The sequence below is a fragment of the Mustela nigripes genome, chromosome 6 (assembly GCF_022355385.1).
Source record: "Mustela nigripes isolate SB6536 chromosome 6, MUSNIG.SB6536, whole genome shotgun sequence".
Lineage (NCBI taxonomy): Eukaryota > Metazoa > Chordata > Mammalia > Carnivora > Mustelidae > Mustela > Mustela nigripes.
In genome coordinates, this window is record NC_081562.1 from 80157273 (window position 1) to 80178796 (window position 21524).

At 36.2% G+C, this 21524-nt stretch overlaps 1 protein-coding gene across 5 annotated transcripts in view; it reads right to left on the bottom strand.

Annotated features, from left to right (window-relative positions):
• NELL2 (neural EGFL like 2) overlaps nucleotides 1-21524 on the bottom strand; it is a 400918-nt gene that overhangs the window by 14105 nt on the left and 365289 nt on the right. For all 5 annotated transcript variants that reach the window (XM_059402952.1, XM_059402949.1, XM_059402951.1 and 2 more), the window contains exon 17: nucleotides 7840-7980. In XM_059402952.1, coding sequence (XP_059258935.1) covers nucleotides 7840-7980 — 141 coding nt within the window. The remainder of the gene's footprint in view (nucleotides 1-7839; nucleotides 7981-21524) is intronic.

Sequence of the window (21524 nt, forward strand, 5' to 3'; positions counted from 1 at the left end):
GCTGACTAAAGCAATGTTAATGATCTAGGGATTTCACAGGAAAACATTATCATGCTTGACTTCAAATGCCAGATAACCTTGGTTAGATTCTCAAGTTTTATATCTCTGTAAATACCATCAGGCTTTATGGAACACTTATATTTTTTGAAAGTAAGAATAGAACTCAATTTATCAAACAAAAAGCAGTGGCAGTTGACATTCTAAAAGTGCCTATGAGTTTGTATTCAGAAAACCATTCTCAGTGCTTACCCCAAATCCTTTCTCGGTGGTAGATGAAGTGGCATGGGGCCTCCAAGGCATTTTACTCAGCTTGAAGCACCCACCTGTCACCCCCACGTAAGCCCAGGTGTTTGGCCCAGGTGAGGGCATTCTTTACATACAGTCAGGCATTTCATACTGTCCTCACAGGCTGCCCCCCCCCCCCAGAGGGCAACTGACCACCAGCAATTACCATCTGTCTCACAAATCAGTTCCCAATTATTAACTTTTCCATTTCAGATGATTGTTTTGGCTCCTGCCTCACTCAACTGGCAATGACCCATTCCTCACCTGACCTCAACTATGCCAATGGCAATCACAGCCTAAAGCATTTTCATACAGATGAAAAGCAAACATATCTTGACCCACAGATCAGGTCCGTTAGAAGAAATGTGATTCACTTTATTTATCCCCATAATTTAAAGATCATAAGCCAAAATACATTTCAGGGATATTGTATGAGTGGCAGTGAGCAGTTATTTCTTACTTCATCTGTTTCCTCTGAGTAAAGGTCAAGAAAGAAAGAATTAAATCAAAGCAAAAGTGGGTTAGAGAGAAGATGGAATGGATAGCTTTTAACCAGGGGGACTGTGTACTGCTTTTCTCAGAAAATTTTAAAAGATAGACTTTAGTGGATACCTGTCTTAAATGGTTTGGTTTCAACATTATTGAAGATGTGGCCTAGGCAATGTTATATTTTAGCCATATTTAAATGATTAAATATTAAGTTCTATCATATATGCATTCCTCAAAATAAGCCACATGATATATTTCTCTCTATTTGCCTTGAGTTTGATCAATTCCACCTCAACAAAACCAATGAATTGAGACAATGGCTGAAAAGATTCTTGTTAAACTACAGTGAATACATTATTATAGCCTGATTTGTCAAGGATAATATAGTTTATAATTATAGAGTATGATCAAAAGCAGAACTGTTAGCCAGCATGATGATATAATTCACATTTTTTAAAAGTAAATTGATAAATGTGTGTGTGTGTGTGTGTGTGTGTGTGTGTATAACCATTATATAAAATAGGTATTTTTTTTCAGATCCAAGAAATTTGGCTGATGCTATTTAGAGAAAGAACAAGAAGTGAAATTCTATATAACTTTATAAAATAGCTTTATATTTGGTCTATTCAGTATAATAAGGTATATTTGATGACTTGATATTCATTTCCTATTAAATATTCTTACAATTTGGAACTATAATACACAGGAAAAACATTAACCATAGTTATTTGGTCTCTTTGACCACAAACTGTACAAATATTTCTTACTACATAACCCTTTCATATCCACTGTATGAATACTATTCCATTAATGCAATGACTGGATTTTTACAATCATTTCATTTTGCTTGACATTTAAAATAAAAACTCTGCTGTCAGGTAATGCATTTTTTTCTTAAAGGCAGAGATAATCCTTGGATCTGCTCCAGAAGACAAAGAAGAGGTGTCCAGCCACAAAAAGAACATGTGCTCTGAAATAAACACGTTTATGATAAAGAATTAGAGTAATAAATTACTTACAACATCAGTTGATATGTACTTGTCATACCTGGAGAAATGCATAGGCGGAAAATCATTATGAACCAGTACAATGGGAGTTGGATTAATTTGAATTCATCTATTCATCTCCCCCCGATCCCCTGCTTGTTTTCTACACTGGTTTCCCAATGCAGAGACTACTCTCAATTGAATGGTAGTACAGAGTTTTGGAATTCATTGTTACATAGAGTTTTATTATAAGGTAAAATTCCTAAATTAAATGTACACAAGAGGTGTATATCACGCTTTGAAAAACCTACTATAATATATAAAAATTTCAACTTTAAAAATACTGGTAACTCCTTTAGTGAGTTATTGAAGAAATAATGTTGTTAAATCCAAGTCTCATTTCAGATCTAACTTGATCTAACAGCAGCATTTGATACAGTTCATTTTCTCTCCCTAATAAATTTTCTTGCTTCCAATCACACTGGTAGCTCTTTCTGGGTCTTCCTCTTGCCCACATATACATTCTAGTGGCAATTAAACTATGAATAAGATTTAAGATTTGGCCAAGTAAGAGAAGGAAAGGGTGGTCTAGGTAGAGGTACAGGTACAGGTGTACTTGAAAACCCGAAGTTTAGAGTCAGCAAGATGTGTTAGAGGGAATGAGTTAAATGTGTAGGAGGAAGAGAGTAGTTAGACAGTGAGCTGAAGAGGTACTCAGGGCCCAAGTAAAAGTTGTGTTAAGAACTCTGAACTTCAGGGGCACCTGTCTGGCACAGTCAGTTAAACGTTTGACTCTTGGTTTCAGGTCAGGTCAGGATCTCATGGGTCATGAGATTGGGCCTCACACTGGGCTCCACACTCAGTGTGGAGTCTGGAGTCTGCTTGAGTTTCTCTCTATCTCACCCTCTGCTCCTCCCCTGCATTTTCTCTCTCTCACATAAATAAATCTTTTTTTTTTTTTTAAGATTTTATTTATTTATTTGTCATAGAGAAAGAAGCGAGAGCAAGCACAGGCAGACAGAGTGGCAGGCAGAAGCAGAGGGAGAAGCAGGCTCCCCGCCAAGCAAGGAGCCTGATGTGGGACTCAATCCCAGGACGATGTGTCACGACCTGAGCCAAAGGCAGCTGCTCAACCAACTGAGCCACCCAGGCATCCCTCACATAAATAAATCTTAAAAAAAAAAAAAAAAAAAAAAGGAAAGAAATCTGAACTTCATCATAAAGACAATAAAATGTCATTTTAGGGAACTGCAAAAAAAAAATCAGATTTTTTAAAAGAAAGATTCCTTTTACTTCATTTTGGAAAAAGGATTTCAGTGGATTTGAATTTATAGCCATTAGATCAATTAATAGGTTGTTTAGTAGTCTAGGCAAGCAATGGTCATATAATAAAAGCAAATACTTATTACTGGTTGGTGTGTGCCAAATTCTAAGTGCTTTCACATTTAATCCTCACAACAACTGAAGGATACAGTTATTCTCCCAATTTTATAGATCAGGAAGTTGAAGCATAGAAATGTTGCATAACTCTCCCTAGGTCTAGTAAGGTATAGAGCCCAAGTGAGAATCCAAGTAGTCAGGCTTCAAGTCTGTACTCTTAAGCACAGTGCTGAACTGACCATTAGCAGTGAAAAGATGAAGAGAAAGAAACAAACAGGAGAGAATCTTCCAAAAATAGAAAAAATCATTAAATAAATAAAGCAACTTAATGATCTAGCTTTGAAGATTAGGGAGAGGAGGTGGTCCTGAATGATGCTTAGATTTCTGGCTTGGAAATATTTGGCTGATCCTATTTAAAGAAAGAAGAACAAGACTTTGCTGTGGAGTGAAAGTGGGCGGCAGGATGAAGAAAGGCACAAATTAGTTTAGGACATGTTGAATTACACTTTCTTCTGGGTTTCCAAGTAGAGCTGTCCAGCAAATAGTTGAATATATGGGTCTGGAGTTCAGAAAATAGAACTGGGCCCAAATATGGATTTGGTGAAAATACATTTTCATCATTTCCTTTCTCAAAAATGGTCCTTTGGAGTCAAGTTCAAACTTCTTAGAAAGGAATTTAAAGCTACTTCTTTTGCTTATCTCTCTTATCCTTTCTCAACTTGCCAATAATCACAGCATACTTGAAGTCCTCATACAAATGCTAGACGCTCAAAGTTTTCTTGTGCCCAAGCAGGAAATCATTTCTTCTTCTGTTTCCTAACAGCTCTACATTTATATTTTTCTCCAAGTATTTATTATTTTCAGCCTTATAGCTTTCTCCTCTATTAAGAAAGTCACTATATCTTGTATGACAGTTGTGGTACATATTCCATCTCTTCCACAGGCTGAGAGCAGAGACCACACCTCCTTTATGTTTCTGTGCAGCAGATGCCTGGCAAATTCCTGAAGGTTCCTGTGCATAGATTCAGTAATTGCTTGTTGAGGTAAGGTGGATTCATTTCATTTTTGTCCTTCTTCTTCAGAGTCCAGAGTGCTAACCTGTCCTTCTTCTTGATTTAGGTCAAGAATTTACAATATTTGGCTTGAGCATCATACTAGATGCTATCCTATAAACACTGTTTCTTTTTTGGTCTTATAAGTTCAAAAGCCTCAGCACGCATAGAAATAATCCAGAAATTAAAGCAACGGAGGGGTGAGAGTGGGCATGTAAATAAAATATTCTTATGCAAAAATATTCTGGGCTTTATTCTCAGAGAGAGACATATTTCCAGGCATAGTAGAAATGATGACATGGAAAAGGAAAATGGTAGTCAGGCACATTATCTGAGAATTAAATATCTATACCTCTGAGATAAATGGATGACCAAAACAGCATATAATTTGTATGAATGCAGCTTATCAACATGTATGTTGTAGGTTATTCAACCGCAGCCTGGAAAGTGGTGAAATGGTACACAGTTATTTATTCATGTCTTCAAATATATTTATGCATGTCTTCAGAGTAATTGTGAACCTACTGCTGTGACTTTGTACAATTCTACAAATCACTGGAATTTTAGCAAATGGATAGTTGTTTAGAAGAAGCATTTTAGCCTTTTTTTATAACATTTTTAAAGGCATCTTTCAGAGCACATTATCTTCTGAAAAAGTTGTAGGTTCTCTGATAATCATTAAAAATTCTATTGGAAGATAATAGTAGAATTATCTTTCCAGAGTTGTATTAAAAATAAAAAAGATCTCCAGCTATTTCCATGTTTAAAGAATTTCCTTGAAGTCTGTTTTGCATAAACATCTCATACAATTCTTTATTTCCCCATCTTCATCTTTATCATGTGTTATTTTAATGCCTAGTTTAGTTTTCCTTGTTACTTTCTGAACACTTGTGAGTGTACTGATTATGCTTTGTTATTCTGTTATTCTGTCCTGATCACTATTTTATATATTTAGTTCTAAGATAATGTACTTTTGATTAAATATTATATGTCTACTTCTAATAGAGATTGTATTCCTAATGTACTTTTGATTAAATATTATGTGTATCCTTGTATCTCTCTCAATTTTTATCCATCTCAATCTTTTTCACTGGACAAATGAGCATCTTATCTACTATGTGACAAGCACTGTCCTAGGCATTGGTGCTTGACAAGCACAAAAAATCTCTTAGACGTCATATAGAAGATTCTGTGGAAGATAATAAACAAGTAAGCAAAAAATATACAATCATTTCAGGAGAAGTTATAATTTCTATGAAGAAAAATGAAGCAAGGTAAATGAAGAGTGTTGGAGAAGTATGTTATTTTAAGTTGGAACTCCAAAAGAAGCCATTTTGGAGGAAATCTGAATCATATGAAAGAAAAATGCAAAGATCTGGGGAAAGACATTCCAACAACAGAAAGAAGAGTGCATGAGAAGGGAACCAGTTTGGTATATTTGTGAAATGGCAAGAAAGCCAAATACTCATGTCATGTAGACTCTTATAAGCCATTGTTGGGTTTTGGATTTTACTCTGAAGAGAGATCGAAAGGCTCCAGGCATTAGAACAGAACTGGAGCATGCTCTTACTTCTGACGTTTAGAAATCATACTTAGTGTTAGAGAAAAAAGACTCTAAGGGAGTCAAGGGAGGAAGTAGGGAGACCAGTTTGGAGAAAGTGACACTAGTCCAGACAAAAGATAATGATGGCTTAGACCAATGTGGTGACAACACACATGTGAGAAGTGGTAAGACTGGGAATATATTTTGAAAATCAAAATTATGATACTCGTTAATGTACTGGATATGAAATACAAAGGAAAGAAACAGTGACTCCAAAATGTTGGTCTGGGCAACTATGTTTTGGGGCCTGTAGGAAACCAGGCCTGCCAAGAACCACATGAGCAATTTTGGAAGCAGAGTCCTACTCCTCTCAACTTGACTGCAACCTTGTGAGAAGCTGTGGACCCAGAGGCCTCCAGGTAAGCTATGCACAGATTCCAACCCCATAGAAACTGTCAGAGAACTTTTGTTTTTCACTGCGAAGTTTTGGGGGTAATTTGTTATGCATCAATAGATAACTAATACAGCCCTCTTGAGATTTGCAGTTATAAATTTCAAAGAGTGAGTGCCACTGCAAATGTAAAGTGAGATAGTCAGAAGAGGTATGTGTTTTTTCTCTTCCCATTCCAATGCATGGAAAGGGTATACTAGGGTACCAAGCAAAACTAAACACAGGTTCCCCCTGGGGAAGTAGAACAGATGAGGAAGGGGAGGGATAAAATTAAGATGCATTTTCAGCTTTAATCTATATATTTGTGTGTGACCTGAATTATTTATAATCAGCTTATATTTATTCTTTGTGTGTATAACTTAAAGTAAAAGATAATCTTAACAAAAAGGTAGCACTTAAAAAAAGAAAAGTAGACTTCATGAAAAAAGTAGTTTGTCAGGGAAGTGCAAAATCACAGTCTGATCTGTCTCTTGATTTGCAATCCATGGTTCCAGGTGGCCTAGGATTCTGCAGGCTCGCATTCTCTACTGAGATGTTCAGGAGGGCCAGGCAAAGCCCTCAGACCACAATGAAGCAGTTATTTGCAAAAGCCAGGTTTTAGCTCCTGGTAAGGCAACAGCATTCCCATTCCTATGCAGAAAATTCGGATGATCCCTCTACTTAAGGCCCAGAGCTCTGCAGCTGCAAAGTGCAAAGCGCACTGGAAACATCTATCACCCTAATCTGCTTCACTATTTTTCTGTGTGAAAACCCTTTGAGGTCCAAGAAGAAAAGACACCTTATCATTTAGGTGTCAAGTACTATTAAGTTGGATTCTCCAAGGCTTTCACTGCTGTGTCATTTTAGTCACATTATTCTCTCAGGTTGTTAATCTATAAAGGTGTAAATACAAATGGAGAAAATTATAACTTCTTGAGGATTCCCTTGCCAAACATCTGAGGGCAAATCCTTTCAGTGTGGGTGGTTTCCCTAGCAATTATTCATGAGTCTTTGTATAGCCTGCTTGCTTTCTAAAAAGTCATGCCCTTTAATAGAGGATACAGAGGGGCAGCGTTGTTTGTCAATTCACTGAAAATAATTCAAAATTAATGGTAAGTAATTATATATGAACTGATGAAATTTTCTACTCCCGTGAGATTGAAATCTCCTCTGAAGCAGGGATCCTGTCTTCTGTATCCAACATTCACTAAACAGTTCTTACTTTGCCAGCCAAGTGATAGGTTAGGAATGGTCCAGAGTAGCATGTACTGTGAATATCATCCTTGGCCACATCATTATCATATTTTCTCTCCCTCTATTTTTCTTCTATTGTGCTTGCCTCATCTATTTTTTTCTAGCTCTTTTGGGATCAGCTTTTTTGCCTGCTGCCATTTAAAAATCTGATACTATGGGTTTATTCATTCTAAAAGCATCCTTTAACAGTTGCAGATATCTGGAGAGAACCAGTTTAGTGTAACAAATTCTAAATAGCTAAAAGTCAATTATCAATTGACTTTTCAATTGTAACATGTTCCCAAACATCATTTGTACAAACACACAGCAAAAATCACCAGTAACTTAAACATTACATCAATGTCTACTATTTACACCTTACTGCATATATTTCAAGCTCAAAAGATGTTCTTAAGCTCTAGTTCTTTTCCTTGTACTGACCTTCACAAGATTCTCCACTTGGTGAAAACATCCCATTGTCATGGTAGCCATCTCTGCACTCACAGTGGTACCATCCAGGCAGGTTAATGCAGTTGGCACGACTGTCACATTGAACAAAGCCATCAGAGCACTCATCTATGTCTGTTTGGCAAAGAAAACAAAAATGGGATGTTACACAATTGTTGGCTTCCTCTGCCCCAAACTCAAATATTCTGCTAGAGAGCTACTAGATGTTTTGGTGCCAGCAAATCCTTAAAACCGAGGAAACAGAAAGTCAAGAAAGTCTACTTGGTTGTTGAAAGCTATACAGAAAGAAGGAAGTGGTATTAGTAACAGGAGAAATAGCTAGATGGCTTCTCTGCAAAAGTCATCAAAAATGGATAAAATGAAAAGAACTGGTCATTAGTGCTCTCACACCTATTTCTAGTTCTTCTGACACAAGCTAGGATTGCCATATGAATGCATGAAGCCAATTAGGAAGTGGCATGTGTCACATTAAGATGCAGCCTGTGAAAATTGAAGATACAAAAAAAAAAAAAAAAAAAAGATGCAGCCTGTGATTCACATGTACCCTTCCCCATCGCAATGACTGACAGTCCCCAGGGGCTCTAAAGATCAGTCTGAGTCCCTGAGTGAGGGTGATATGGGGCACAGTCCTCCCCTAGTTGATGGACATGGAATATGAGCAAGAAATCAGGCGTTTTGCTTTAAGCCACTGAGATTTTAGGGTCTTTTATTACTATAAACCTAACCTACGCACCTGACTAAAATTTCATTCATCTCCAGTAGCAATAGCAACATGTTTAATATTTTCAAGAATATATACCACTGATGTCAATTTTTAATGGGTTTCACATATACTATCTCATTCAACCCTCAAAACAACAACAACAACAACAACAACAACAACAACAACAAAACCTTGCCAGGTAGATTGCTTAATGAACAGATGGAAGAAGAATGAGGCAAAAGAAAATTATGGGGTTTAACCAAGGTCACCTAAAAGTTCACTGTTGCCTGACTTTCAGGTGTGTTTTCCTTCATAGAAGCCAACACAGGCTGAAATCAGGAAAATTGTCTAAACAAAGAGAGCTACGTATCTTCAGTCTCACATATTTCCTCCAATGGTTTATTATTACTCCCGAATACTGTGAGCCTTTTATTCTACTTTTTGGGTCAGATTTTTGCATGCTGCCATTTAAAAATCTTATCTGATACTATGGGCTTATTCATTAAGTCTGTTAATGATGAGAACATCCAAAATCAATCCAGGTCTCTTCCTTTGCTCACAGAGGAAAAAGTAATTCCTGGAGTTGCCTTACAGAATGCCCCTTCTGCTCGATGCTCTGACTGACTCAGACCCTGCTAAATGCTGAGATGATAGCAAATCATGGCTGCCGAAATATCCATATGAACCCTACTTCCATCCTGACAGCTGTATGCCACAACTGAACATTCTACTCACCAAGGGAGGATAGCCCTTATATATTTGCCACACCTGCCTTGCAGTGCCTGCTGCAGTGACCAGGCATGGCAGTGTCCCACATGTTGAAGGGAAAGCCTGCATTTTAGAGTCCTCTCTCAGCTGAAGACAGTCCACTTCAGCTCCATAGAATCTACTTCCTTCCTACTTCCATCCCATTGAACTCCAAATTCTCGGAAGTATATATTCCTTTCATTTTCTTTTTAAAAATTTGCCTTTTCTCTATTCGATTTTGAAAGAGACACATTTTTTGAATAAATACACTGTTGGTTTTTTTTTTAAAAAGAGAAATAAGCCCAGAATTCTTGACAAGCCCAGAATCCCCTCACTAAAACAAGGTGCAAACCATTCTCTTAGATTAGGCAATAAGTATATATATATATATATATACACACACACACAATATATATATGTGTATACATACATACATATATATATATACTTTATATCATTGCAAAATTTTAACATCATTTCTGAACTAAGAAATCTTTTGCCTCTGTAGTTCCTCTTCTGAAGAGTTAGTTCCTACTGTCAGTAATTCCTACTGTCAAAATAATTGTTAGTGGTCAAATCAGCTAACCACTGACTTCTTGACAAATAGCTGATGTGGACTGCTTCCATTTACTGAGGCCTCCTAGGCTTTATGAAACAGCCTATTTGTATTTCAGGAGCCTCCCTAACTGATGAATCTCCGATTATAAATGGGGCTAAAATGCTATGCTCATTTCAGCTAATACAGTCTTTTCTTCTAACCCAAATGATGCAGAAAATTGATTATGTCATTTCTTAACTACATGGACAAAAGAAAACAGGTTGGGATTTCAGCTTTAGAAGTGAGTTTCTTGGGAGAAAGGCCATGAGGGGGAAGTTATATAGTATCTTGTTTTAGAAGATTCTGGCCATTAGTATTGGTGATTTGCAAGTAACTATTAATGGAACAGAGCCTTCTCCACTGAAACAACTTTTGCATGTATATTTAGCCTTTAATTTAATCCTTTTTTATTGCCTGAACACAGTTGCGGGCTTAGCTTGGATCTCATGACATAGATATGTATTTCAATTTTTAATTCTCACTTACTTTCTCTCCTCCCTCTTTGCAATCGCTAGACCCACTCCTTACTGCCTTGGGCCCATTTCTCTCTCCTATATTGCAGCACCCTTTCCTACGTTACAAATATGCTCACTGAAGCTTAATGAGAATGTATTATATTACTTTGTCTTCTAAAGACTGGGAATCCAAATGTATGTTGGACAAATGTATTTTCATTTCCTGTTTGTGTTATTATTTATTACTACTAAGTAGTATTTTAGATGATGAATATGCAAATATATGCACTACTCATTAATTTGCATTCAATTTTTATTGAATGCCTGTTATGTGCCAAGTACTAAGTGCTGGGGAAACAAGGATGCACAAACCAGAAATAACTTCTGCCTCATTGAGATTAATATACATCTAAACTGTCTTTTATTTTAAGAGAATTAAACTTATAAAAATCTGAATTTACAATCACATAGGACAGTGTTTCCCAACATGTCATATATCTGCCACCCATGTCATGTTATTTAGGTGATAATACATGATTTTTTTAAAAAGACTTTATTTATTTATGTGACAGAGAGAGAGAAGTCACAAGTAGGCAGAGAGTCAGTAGAGAGAGAGGGGGAAGCAGGCTTCCTGCTGAGCAGAAAGCCTGATGTGGGGCTCGATCCCAGGACCCTGAGATCATGACCTGAGCTGAAGGCAGAGGCTTAACCCACTGAGCCACCCAGGTGCCCGATAATACACAATTTTAATGGCTAGGTATTTATATTTCTGAATTATTTCTATTTATAGCAAGTGATACGAATAGTACAGTAGTGAAATTTTATTTAAATTTAAAAAGTGACAGACATTACAGAAACAATATTAAGTAAATGACGGTATAAACATTATATAACAAAAACAATGAAGTTGGTATATAAGTGACTAAAATTTTGAAAACAACAAAATACAGTATGGAGCAATTATTCACATTTCAGAAGGACGTGGTGAGTAATTCCTTATGTAGTGAAATACCTTAGTTCATTTAAAATAGGACTCAATTTATAAAATATTTAGGATGTCTTTGTCATGCTTCAAGTTATATACTTGCTATTATTTGGGATAGTGAAGAAAAACTAGCCAGGTAATATAATATATAGTACTTCATTTTACACTTTCATGTTCCTGCTAATATTGATTTGTGTATGCAAACTCTTCTGCTTTGGTGAAAGTCAGCAGAAAATGAGTGTGTTTGAATCACCAAAAGTATGCACTCCCCACCAGAAGGCTCATGGTTTTAATTAAAACCAAAGCTAAAACAGCTTCATATGTAAGCTACTTGATGGTATATATGTTCTCAGTTATTCAGTAAATATTTAGTAAGTGAAGGATGCAAATCTGATCCACAAATTAAGAAGTAAGCATATTTTATCTATACACAAATTTGAATCTACTACTACGTTTAACATATAAGTGACACACATATTGTGTGCATTTTCAAATATACATATATTATGCTTTATATAGAAAACAGTAAAGACAAAATTTCAAAGAATTCGTTTCTTGGGTATTTTCTTTTGGCCAGTCAAAACCCAACCTTCACATTATCTAATTGAGTTAGATTCACAGGGAATAGCAGACCGAGGAGAGAAAAATGTTATTATTTCATTCCAAGTGAAAACCAACATGTTTGAACAAATTACTTTCTGAACTGAATAAAAGTTTTCAAAAAGAATAGTACAGAATGTATAAGCTCATATGATTTAGTCTTGATTATAAGGACCTTAATTTTGTACTCTGTAGGTACATTATATAGAAAACTAAAAATACATTTTATGAAAACCTGTGATTTCATTACATATTCTGTCTTAGAAAGGAACCAGTTCCCAACTCCCTAAGGACAATTAAAACTCCCGCAGTAGCAACATTTAGAATAGTCAGCTAGTGATGATATTAAAATGCTGTCCCAGAGCACAGAGAATCCAAACTCCAAATAATATTTAGCCATCCAACAGCAGTCATGAACAGTAGTCATACTCCAGGGATCAAAATCGACTTAGATAATAAAAGTGGAAGGCACTGTTGAGGATAGATTTTCTAGCACATATGTTTTTGAGGCAATCATTAAAAACAAACCACCAAGCAGAAAAATAAGAAAGAAAAAGACATGAATAAAAAAAAGCTCACACATGTCAGTGTCTTGTTTTCTTTGTCTCCCTGAGGTCTGACAACAAAAGAATGGATGCCTTCTAGAATGTCACATGGGCCACTGTTTTTAACTGAAAATGGCTGTTGCCATCAGCATTTAAAGGGTCACTTCAAACAATGACAAGTTATTTCCTTGTAAAATTAAATATAGTTACAGGGTCAGACACTTGAGTGATAAGCAACTTTGTTATCATACATGATAAAAGTTATTTCTATCATAACAACATAACTAAGAATAAAAATGTGCAAATATCTAGAATCATCCATGCCTAAGACAGACTCTGCTCGTTAGTTTAACCTGCTCTCTTTTAAGCTAAGAGGAAACTGATTAGTTGCTACTCTATACAGAAGAAAAGATAATCTAGCTCTTCTTTAAAGTGAGCACATTATTTTTAATGACAAAGTCTAATAATAAGAGTTCTTTCATCCTCTTTATCATTAATAAGAATCTGACATCATTTGTCATAAAAAATAGTACTTGGACTATTTATATCACTGTCCTGTGCACTGGTAGTTAAATTATATCGATAAACAACAGGCAATTAAACATCCTGAAAACAATTAATCAACTCTTGATTACTCACATGTGGATTATTTGTTTTCTAGATTATCTGCAGAATTTTTTTAAATCACAAGGTCATTTCCCTTTGTCTCTTGTTGAGCTTCTGGGGAGTCTGCTTTTAACATTTAGATGTGAGTGTTCAAGGAATGCAAACTCTTCTGAGCATTGTGTTGTTTTTAATAACTATACCAGATCTGGATATAAAATATTGTCCAAAATTTTATAAGACTTTTTTCATATTCATTTTTTGAAAATAAAATAGGGCAAAATATGTAGATAAACTTTGAGAACCATAAAAGCATAAAAGCCTCTTCACAAGTTGGGTGATAACATTGCAGATTTAGTGAAAATTATTTTCATTACTTTATAGTTCGTAATCAGGAAGTTAATGACTGCTCCTAAAAAAGCATTACTACATACAAATATAAAACACATAACAATGTCATCATATCATTTATTCCTCACTACAACCATGTGAAATATTCTTATCCTTATTTCATAAAGAAGCCATGAGAACAAATACATTGCCCAAGCTCACACAACAGACCCAAACACTCTTAATGGCCAAGTCCAGTGTTCTTTCTCACATTAGGCTGTCTCTGAAGACAGGCTTTAGGCATTAGGCTGTCTCTTGCAGGAACAGCTTCTGCTTTGAGATATGGCAGTGTATATCTTAATATGAGTGAATTCTAGCTCTTTGGCTTATTACCTATGTAACTTTGAATATTTTGCCAAATCTCTCTGAATTTTCTGGTTTTGAATGAGAAATAATTCTGTTAATAGTTTGCTGTTTCCTACCATTTAGTATGCAAGGCTTCATGGGAATGGTACCTGGCTTATACAGGCTATTAATATGTATAAATTCCACCTCCACCTCTGAAAGAACCCTTTATAGTTTATAAATCATGCTCACGTATGTCCTTTGATTACCTGGAAAGGAACAAAGAAAATATAGTTTTACAAGTAGGGTTTAGATCAGAGAATGTCTTGTCTTCTGTGGACAACCAGGAGCCACTGCAGAGTCTTTAACAGTAGAGTGATGTGGTTGATCTAAGGCATACTTTGGGAGGAACAGGGTAGCCCCTCTATGTTGCACAGATGGGACTAGGCAAAACTAGGGGCAGTCTCACGTCCTTACAAGGATATTTATTATGATCTAGGAGAAAAGTCAATAAAGATTTGAGGGTAAAAACAGTGGAGTTAGGAATAAGGAAGCATAGCACATTTTTTTTCTCAAATGCTTATCTTCAGTCAGTGTACAAAGCCCTCTCATGTTCTGTGTTGATGTAAGACTGGCCAAGTTCACATTATGTATGCCCAGAGACATACCATACAGAGAAAGAAGATCAAGACAACCTGATTTTTCTTGTAGTTCCTGGGGTCTTCACATTTCTTTTATTCCTTCACAGTCTTTGCCTATGCTGTCCCTACTGCCTGGAATGCTCCTCTTTCTCATTGCCTTATCCTATTTCTTACCTGTCTCTGTCTCATATTAGACTAATTTCCTTCGGGAAAGCCTTCCTTGACTCCTTCCTTAGATCTCCTAGTGCTCATTGTTTTTTGTACTTTCTCCTATGTATTCCTTGCATTTTGCCTTAATAGCAACTATCATAAGGGCTTTTTAGGGGTGGGGTGTGGTATGTAAACTCGTGAACATTCTGACTTAATTAGAATAGCTTCAATTCTGGAGAAAGTCCTCTCTCCCTCCCCTTGTTTTTCAAAAAGTATTTTGATTCTTCGAGCTTTGCATCTATCACTTTGTGAATTTCTCACCAAAAAACCCCAAACAAAACAAAACAAAAAATGGAGAGGAGAAAGTTTGCATTGATTCTATGGATTGATCTGACATCTTTACATTATTGAATCTTTTAATCCAGAGGCATGATATATTTCCTCTTTCTCTAATAATTTTTAAAGATTTTATAGTCTGTAGTTTTCTGAAAGGATTATCTTAGGTATATTTTGCCAGAATTTATTCCTAAATATTTATTTTTACCTTCCTTTTTAAAAAACCAATTTTTTTCTAATTTTATGGAGATATAATGGGAAAATAGAATCATAAGATATTTAAAGTGTACAACATGATGATTATACAAAAAAAGGCAAAAGGAAAAACACCCCCAGCAGAAAAGAAAATTCAGTACTTTTTTTTTCTTTCCTTGGAAAATAGAATATACTTCTGAAGCGGTATAGTCAGAGCAAAGGAAGCCACAGCCTAGAATATATATGTAATAGTGGGGTGCAACAGGTGATCCAGGTAGTAATCTTCCTGAAGAATTCCAAAGAGATGTGAAATTCCACATAAAACTAATGTGAGACATGGAGTTGAAAGTAGTTGGTTTAATTAAAAGTCTGCTGATGAATAATCAACATACCCACCCCTCCCACCTGGAGCAGACTGCTGAAAAAAAAACAATTACCTTAAAGCCACAATGGATGGCTCTTCTTTAAAGAAAATGTTTAAAATATCTGGAAGAAACTGGGCAGCCAATAGAGGAGTTACCATCCCTTGGAACAAAGTCCCTTCATTTCAGTGTTTAGAGATCTCAAATTATAAAAACCAACACAAAACAAAACTGGCTCTCTTTTAAGTCACCTACTGTAAGTCTGCCAGTCAGCAAACTTAAACTTCATAATCAAAGCTCAAAATTAGTTTTTCTACTTACTCACTCTTAAACACTAATGTGTTTAATCAAGGGACAACAAATACTTCAGAAAAGTATATAACATACTTGGTTACAAGGATAAGCAAGATATACCATCAGAAAAACTGACTGTGAAGGAAATAGAAGTAATTATAGGACAGAACTTAAAACATTTCTTATTAATATCTTCAAATATTACTTCTTATTAATATCTTCAAAGATTTGAGAATAAGAAAAAGATACAATACTATAAAAAAAGAATATTCAAAGAATGAGGAAGAGTTCTTGGAAATTAAAAATATGACAGCTAGGAAATTTTTAAATGTAATACAAGTCTTAGAAGATCAAGTAGAGGTAGCATAACATACAGAAAATAGATGAAAAATATGATTGAAATAAAAGCAAAGAGCACCAATCTAAAAGGCCCAGCTTCTGATTAAAGACAAAATTCATACCAAGAAAACAGAAAAGTCAATGGGAGAAAAATATCTTTTAAAAACAATAAGAGCTCTTCACTACAGAGTCCTCAGATTAAAAAGCCCCAAACCAAGGTCTTCAAATAATGAAAAATGACCTGACAGCCAATACATAGTCATGGCTTACTATGTAGCAGCCCCTGAAATTTGCAATATACCTATATACATTCATTTCGTGCTGACAGCTGTTTCATGAAGTAGGGTTATCATGCTCCGCATTTTAAAGAGGAATAAATTTAGGCAAGTAATTTTTAAGAGAATTTAAGTAATTTACCCCAAGACTATAGAAGAACAGAACTGGAATTTGAACCAGACCCCCTATATAAAGAGATCAAACCCTTACTACATATACAACACGGCCTCACAAATGAACAAAAGAAAGACTCACATCTAAATGCATATTGACTGTAATTTCACAATAAGTATAAAATACAAATCTTTTTTTAAAAAATTTATTTATTTATTTTCAGAAAAACAGTATTCATTATTTTTTCACCACACCCAGTGCTCCATGCAATCCGTGCCCTCTATAATACCCACCATCTGGTACACCAACCTCCCACCCCCCCGCCACTTCAAACCCCTCAGATTATTTTTCAGAGCCCATAGTCTTTCATGATTCACCTCCCCTTCCAATTTACCCCAACTCCCTTCTCCTCTCTAACACCCCTTGTCCTCCATGATATTTGTTATGCTCCACAAATAAGTGAAACCATATGATAATTGACTCTCTCTGCTTGACTTATTTCACTCAGCATAATCTCTTCCAGTCCTGTCCATGTTGCTACAAAAGTTGGGTATTTGTCCTTTCTGATGGAGGCATAATACTCCATAGTGTATATGGACCACATCTTCCTTATCCATTCGCCCGTTGAAGGGCATCTTGGTTCTTTCCATAGTTTGGCGACCGTGGCCATTGCTGCTATAAACATTGGGGTACAGATGGCCCTTCTTTTCACTACATCTGTATCTTTGGGGTAAATACCCAGTAGTGCAATTGCAGGGTCATAGGGAAGTTCCATTTTTAATTTCTTGAGGAATCTCCACTCTGTTCTCCAAAGAGGCTGCACCAACTTGCATTCCCACCAACAGTGTAAGAGGGTTCCCCTTTCTCCACATCCTCTCCAACACATGTTGTTTCCTGTCTTGCTAATTTTGGCCATTCTAACTGGTGTAAGGTGATATCTCAATGTGGTTTTAATTTGAATCTCCCTGAGGGCTAGTGATGATGAACATTTTTTCATGTGTCTGATAGCCATTTGTATGTCTTGATTGGAGAAGTGTCTGTTCATATCTTCTTCCCATTTTTTGATATGTTTGCCTGTTTCGTGTGTGTTGAGTTTGAGGAGTTGATTATAGATCCTGGATATCAACCTTTTGTCTGTACTGTCATTTGCAAATATCTTCTCCCATTCCGTGGGTTGCCTCTTTGTTTTTTTGACTGTTTCCTTTGCTGTGCAGAAGCTTTTGATTTTGATGAAGTCCCAAAAGTTTATTTTTGCTTTTGTTTCCTTTGCTTTTGGAGACATATCTTGAAAGAAGTTGCTGTGGCTGATATCGAAGAGATCACTGCCTATGTTCTCCTCTAGGAGTCTGATGGATTCCTGTCTCACGTTGAGGTCTTTTATCCATTTTGAGTTGATCTTTGTGTATGGTGTAAGAGAATGGTCAAGTTTCATTCTTCTACATATAGCTGTCCAGTTTTCCCAGCACCATTTATTGAAGAGACTGTCTTTTTTCCACTGTATACTTTTTCCTGTTTTGTCAAAGATTAATTGACCATAGAGTTGAGGGTCCATATCTGTGCTCTCTACTCTGTTCCACTGGTCTATGTGTCTGTTTTTATGCCAGTACCATGCTGTCTTGGTGATCACAGCTTTGTAATAAAGCTTGAAATCAGGTAACGTGATGCCCCTAGCTTTATTTTTGTTTTTCAACATTTCCTTAGCAATTCGGGGTCTCTTCTGATTCCATACAAATTTTTGGATTATTTGCTCCAGCTCTTTGAAGAATACCGGTGGAATTTTGATCGGAATGGCATCAAAAGTATAGATTGCTCTAGGCAGTATAGACATTTTAACAATGTTTATTCTTCCGATCCAAGAGCATGGAATGGTCTTCCATCTTTTTGTGTCTTCTTCAATTTCTTTCATGAGTGTTCTGTAATTCCTCGAGTAAAGATCCTTTACCTCTTTGGTTTGGTTTATTCCCAGGTATCTTATAGTTCTTGGTGCTATAGTAAATGGAATCGATTCTCTAATTTCCCTTTCTGTATTTTCATTGTTAGTGTATAAGAATACACTAATTTCTGCACATTGACTTTGTATCCTGCCATGTTGCTGAATTGTTGTATGAGTTCTAGTAGTTTGGGGGTGGAGTCTTTTGGGTTTTCCATATAAAGAATCATGTCATCTGTGAAGAGAGAGAGTTTGACTTCTTCATTGCCAATTTGGATACCTTTTATTTCTCTTTGTTGTCTGATTGCTGTTGCTAGGACTTCTAATACTATGTTGAACAAGAGTGGTGAGAGTGGGCATCCTTGTCATGTTCCTGATCTCAACGGGAAGGCTGCAAGCTTTTTCCCATTGAGGATGATATTTGCTATGGGTCTTTCATAGATAGATTTGATGAGGTTCAGGAATGTTCCCTCTATCCCTAGACTTTGAAGCGTTTTAATCAGGAACAGATGCTGGATTTTGTCAAATGCTTTTAATGCATCAATTGAGAGGACCATGTGGTTCTTCTCTCTTCTCATATTAATTTGTTCTATCACATTGATTGATTTACGAATGTTGAACCATCCTTGTAGCCCAGGGATGAATCCCACCTGATCATGGTGGATAATCTTTTTAATGTGCCGTTGGATCCTGTTGGCTAGGATCTTGTTGAGAATCTTAGCATCCATATTCATCAGTGATATTGGTCTAAAATTCTCCTTTTTGATAGGGTCTTTGCCTGGTTTGGGGATCAGGGTAATGCTGGCTTCATAGAAAGAGTCTGGAAGTTTTCCTTCTGCTTCAATTTTTTGAAACAGCTTCAGGAGAATAGGTGTTATTTCTTCTTTGAAAGTTTGGTAGAATTCCCCAGGGAATCCATCAGGTCCTGGGCTCTTGTTTTTTGGGAGGTTTTTGATCACTGCTTCAATCTTGTTATTAGATATTGGTCTGTTCAGGTTGTCGATTTCTTCCTGGTTCTATTTTGGTAGTTTATAGTTTTCCAGAAATGCATCCATTTCATCTAGGTTGCTAAGCTTATTGGCATATAACTGTTGATAATAACTTCTGATGATTGTTTCTACTTCCGTGATGTTAGTTGTGATCTCTCCCTTTTCATTCATAATTTTATGAATTTGGGCTTTCTCTCTTTTGTTTTGGATTAGTGTGGCCAATGTTTTATCGATCCTATTGATTCTTTCAAAAATAAAATACAAATCTTAATATCTTTCAGAAGGATGTAATAGATTACATATAAAGGGAGGAGAAGTAGTCTAGCATCATTTTACTCACGTGTAGCACTGCATGCTCACACAGTGAAATAATTATTTTGACCAAGGTCAATTATTTTGGCCCAGAAATGTTTTAAGTTCTGTTTTAAGTATTGACTAGAAGTAGTCTATACTTAGCATAACTGTCAAATACTTATGAAAGCAGAATAAAGATACTTTAAGACATATAATTCCTTAGAAAAACTTATGTTCATGCAGTATTTTTTTTAAAAAAATGTTCTATAAAAGTTTAAATCAAGGCAGAGAAAGACCTACCAGTAGTTTATCCCCCTTTCCTTGAAATACTTTCCTCATTCTGCCAGGACATAACCACTTTTAGTTCTCTTTTAACCTCACTGGCCTCTATATCTTGGGCTTTTTTGTATTTCTTATCTCCTCAATTTCCAAAAGTGTGAGTTCCCCAGGGATCTATTCTCTGATCGTTTCTTTTCTCTCTACCAGCTTCATAGTGGTTTTATCTAGTAGGAAGGCTTTAAATTCCCAAAAACCATCAATACACTGAAAACTACCTGTAGTGGGTTGAATAATGGTCCCCCAAAATTCATGTCCACTTGGAACTCAGAATGTGACCTTATTTGGAAATAGAGTCTCTGTAGATATAATTAGGTAAGGATCCTGACATAAAATCATCTTGGACTTAGGGTGGGCCCTGTGTCCAATGACCGGTGAGCTTTTCAGAGGAGAAGACACAGAGAAACACACACACACAAAATCAACATGAAAATGGATGCAGAAACTGCAGTTATATAGTCACAAGCTAAAAAATCTCGGGGTGACGAGAAGATGGAAAAGGCAGGAAAGATTCTTAGTCTTCAGAAGGACCATGGCCCTGATGACTCTCTGATTTTGGACTTACATCCTCCATAACTATAAGGTAACAAATTCCTGTTATTTTAAGCCACCCAGTTGGTGGTACTTTTGTACAACAACCGTAGGAAAATAATACATTACCTCATTCATACTTCCTCTCAGACCACTCTCTTCTCTTCCAAACCTATCTGTTTTCTCATGCAGTTATACAATTCCTCACTCAATGTTTCCACTTGGATACCAAACTGCTCCTTCTGAAGTCTTCCCCACTTCAGCAAATGGCAACACCATCCCATTACTTAGGCAAAAAACTTTAGATTTATTTTTAAGTTCTCTTTTTCTCTCACTCCTCTTACCAAATCTATCCAGAAATCCTACTGTCAATGTCTTCAACATATATCCAGAATCTAATCACCACTTGTAACCATGTTCATGCTTACCATTCCAGTCCATGCCACCATCTCTCACTTGAATTAATATAACAGCCTAATGAATATCCCTGATTGTATTTTCCCCTCCTACCGTCCATTGTGAATTCATAGCATCCAGACAGTTCTGTCAAAATATATGTCAGATTATATCATACTTCTGCTCTGATGCTATCTACCATTCAGGGAGTTTAGAAGGGAAGTATATTAGGAAAAATCTCTAAGGGTATATGCTGTTACCAACAATTTTTTTATTTCTAAGGCTGGGGACTACATTTCCCAGAAGCCCTTTCTCTACATGGTTCTGTGTTTAACAAGGAGAGGGACTCCTGAGATTTGCCAGAGAGAAGTGAGGAAGAAGCCATTATTTGGGGGTAGTCATGGCAATCAGTGTCAGTGGTTCCTATGAGCTCTGGCTTCTTCACCAATTCTAGTGTGTCATTCTGAAGTAATAAGTGAATGTTTCAAATCCTCAGGCTGCAGCCTTGCAGATTTTCACTCCCCAAACCCTTCTCACACCTGTGTAAATCTTAATTCCTAGAAA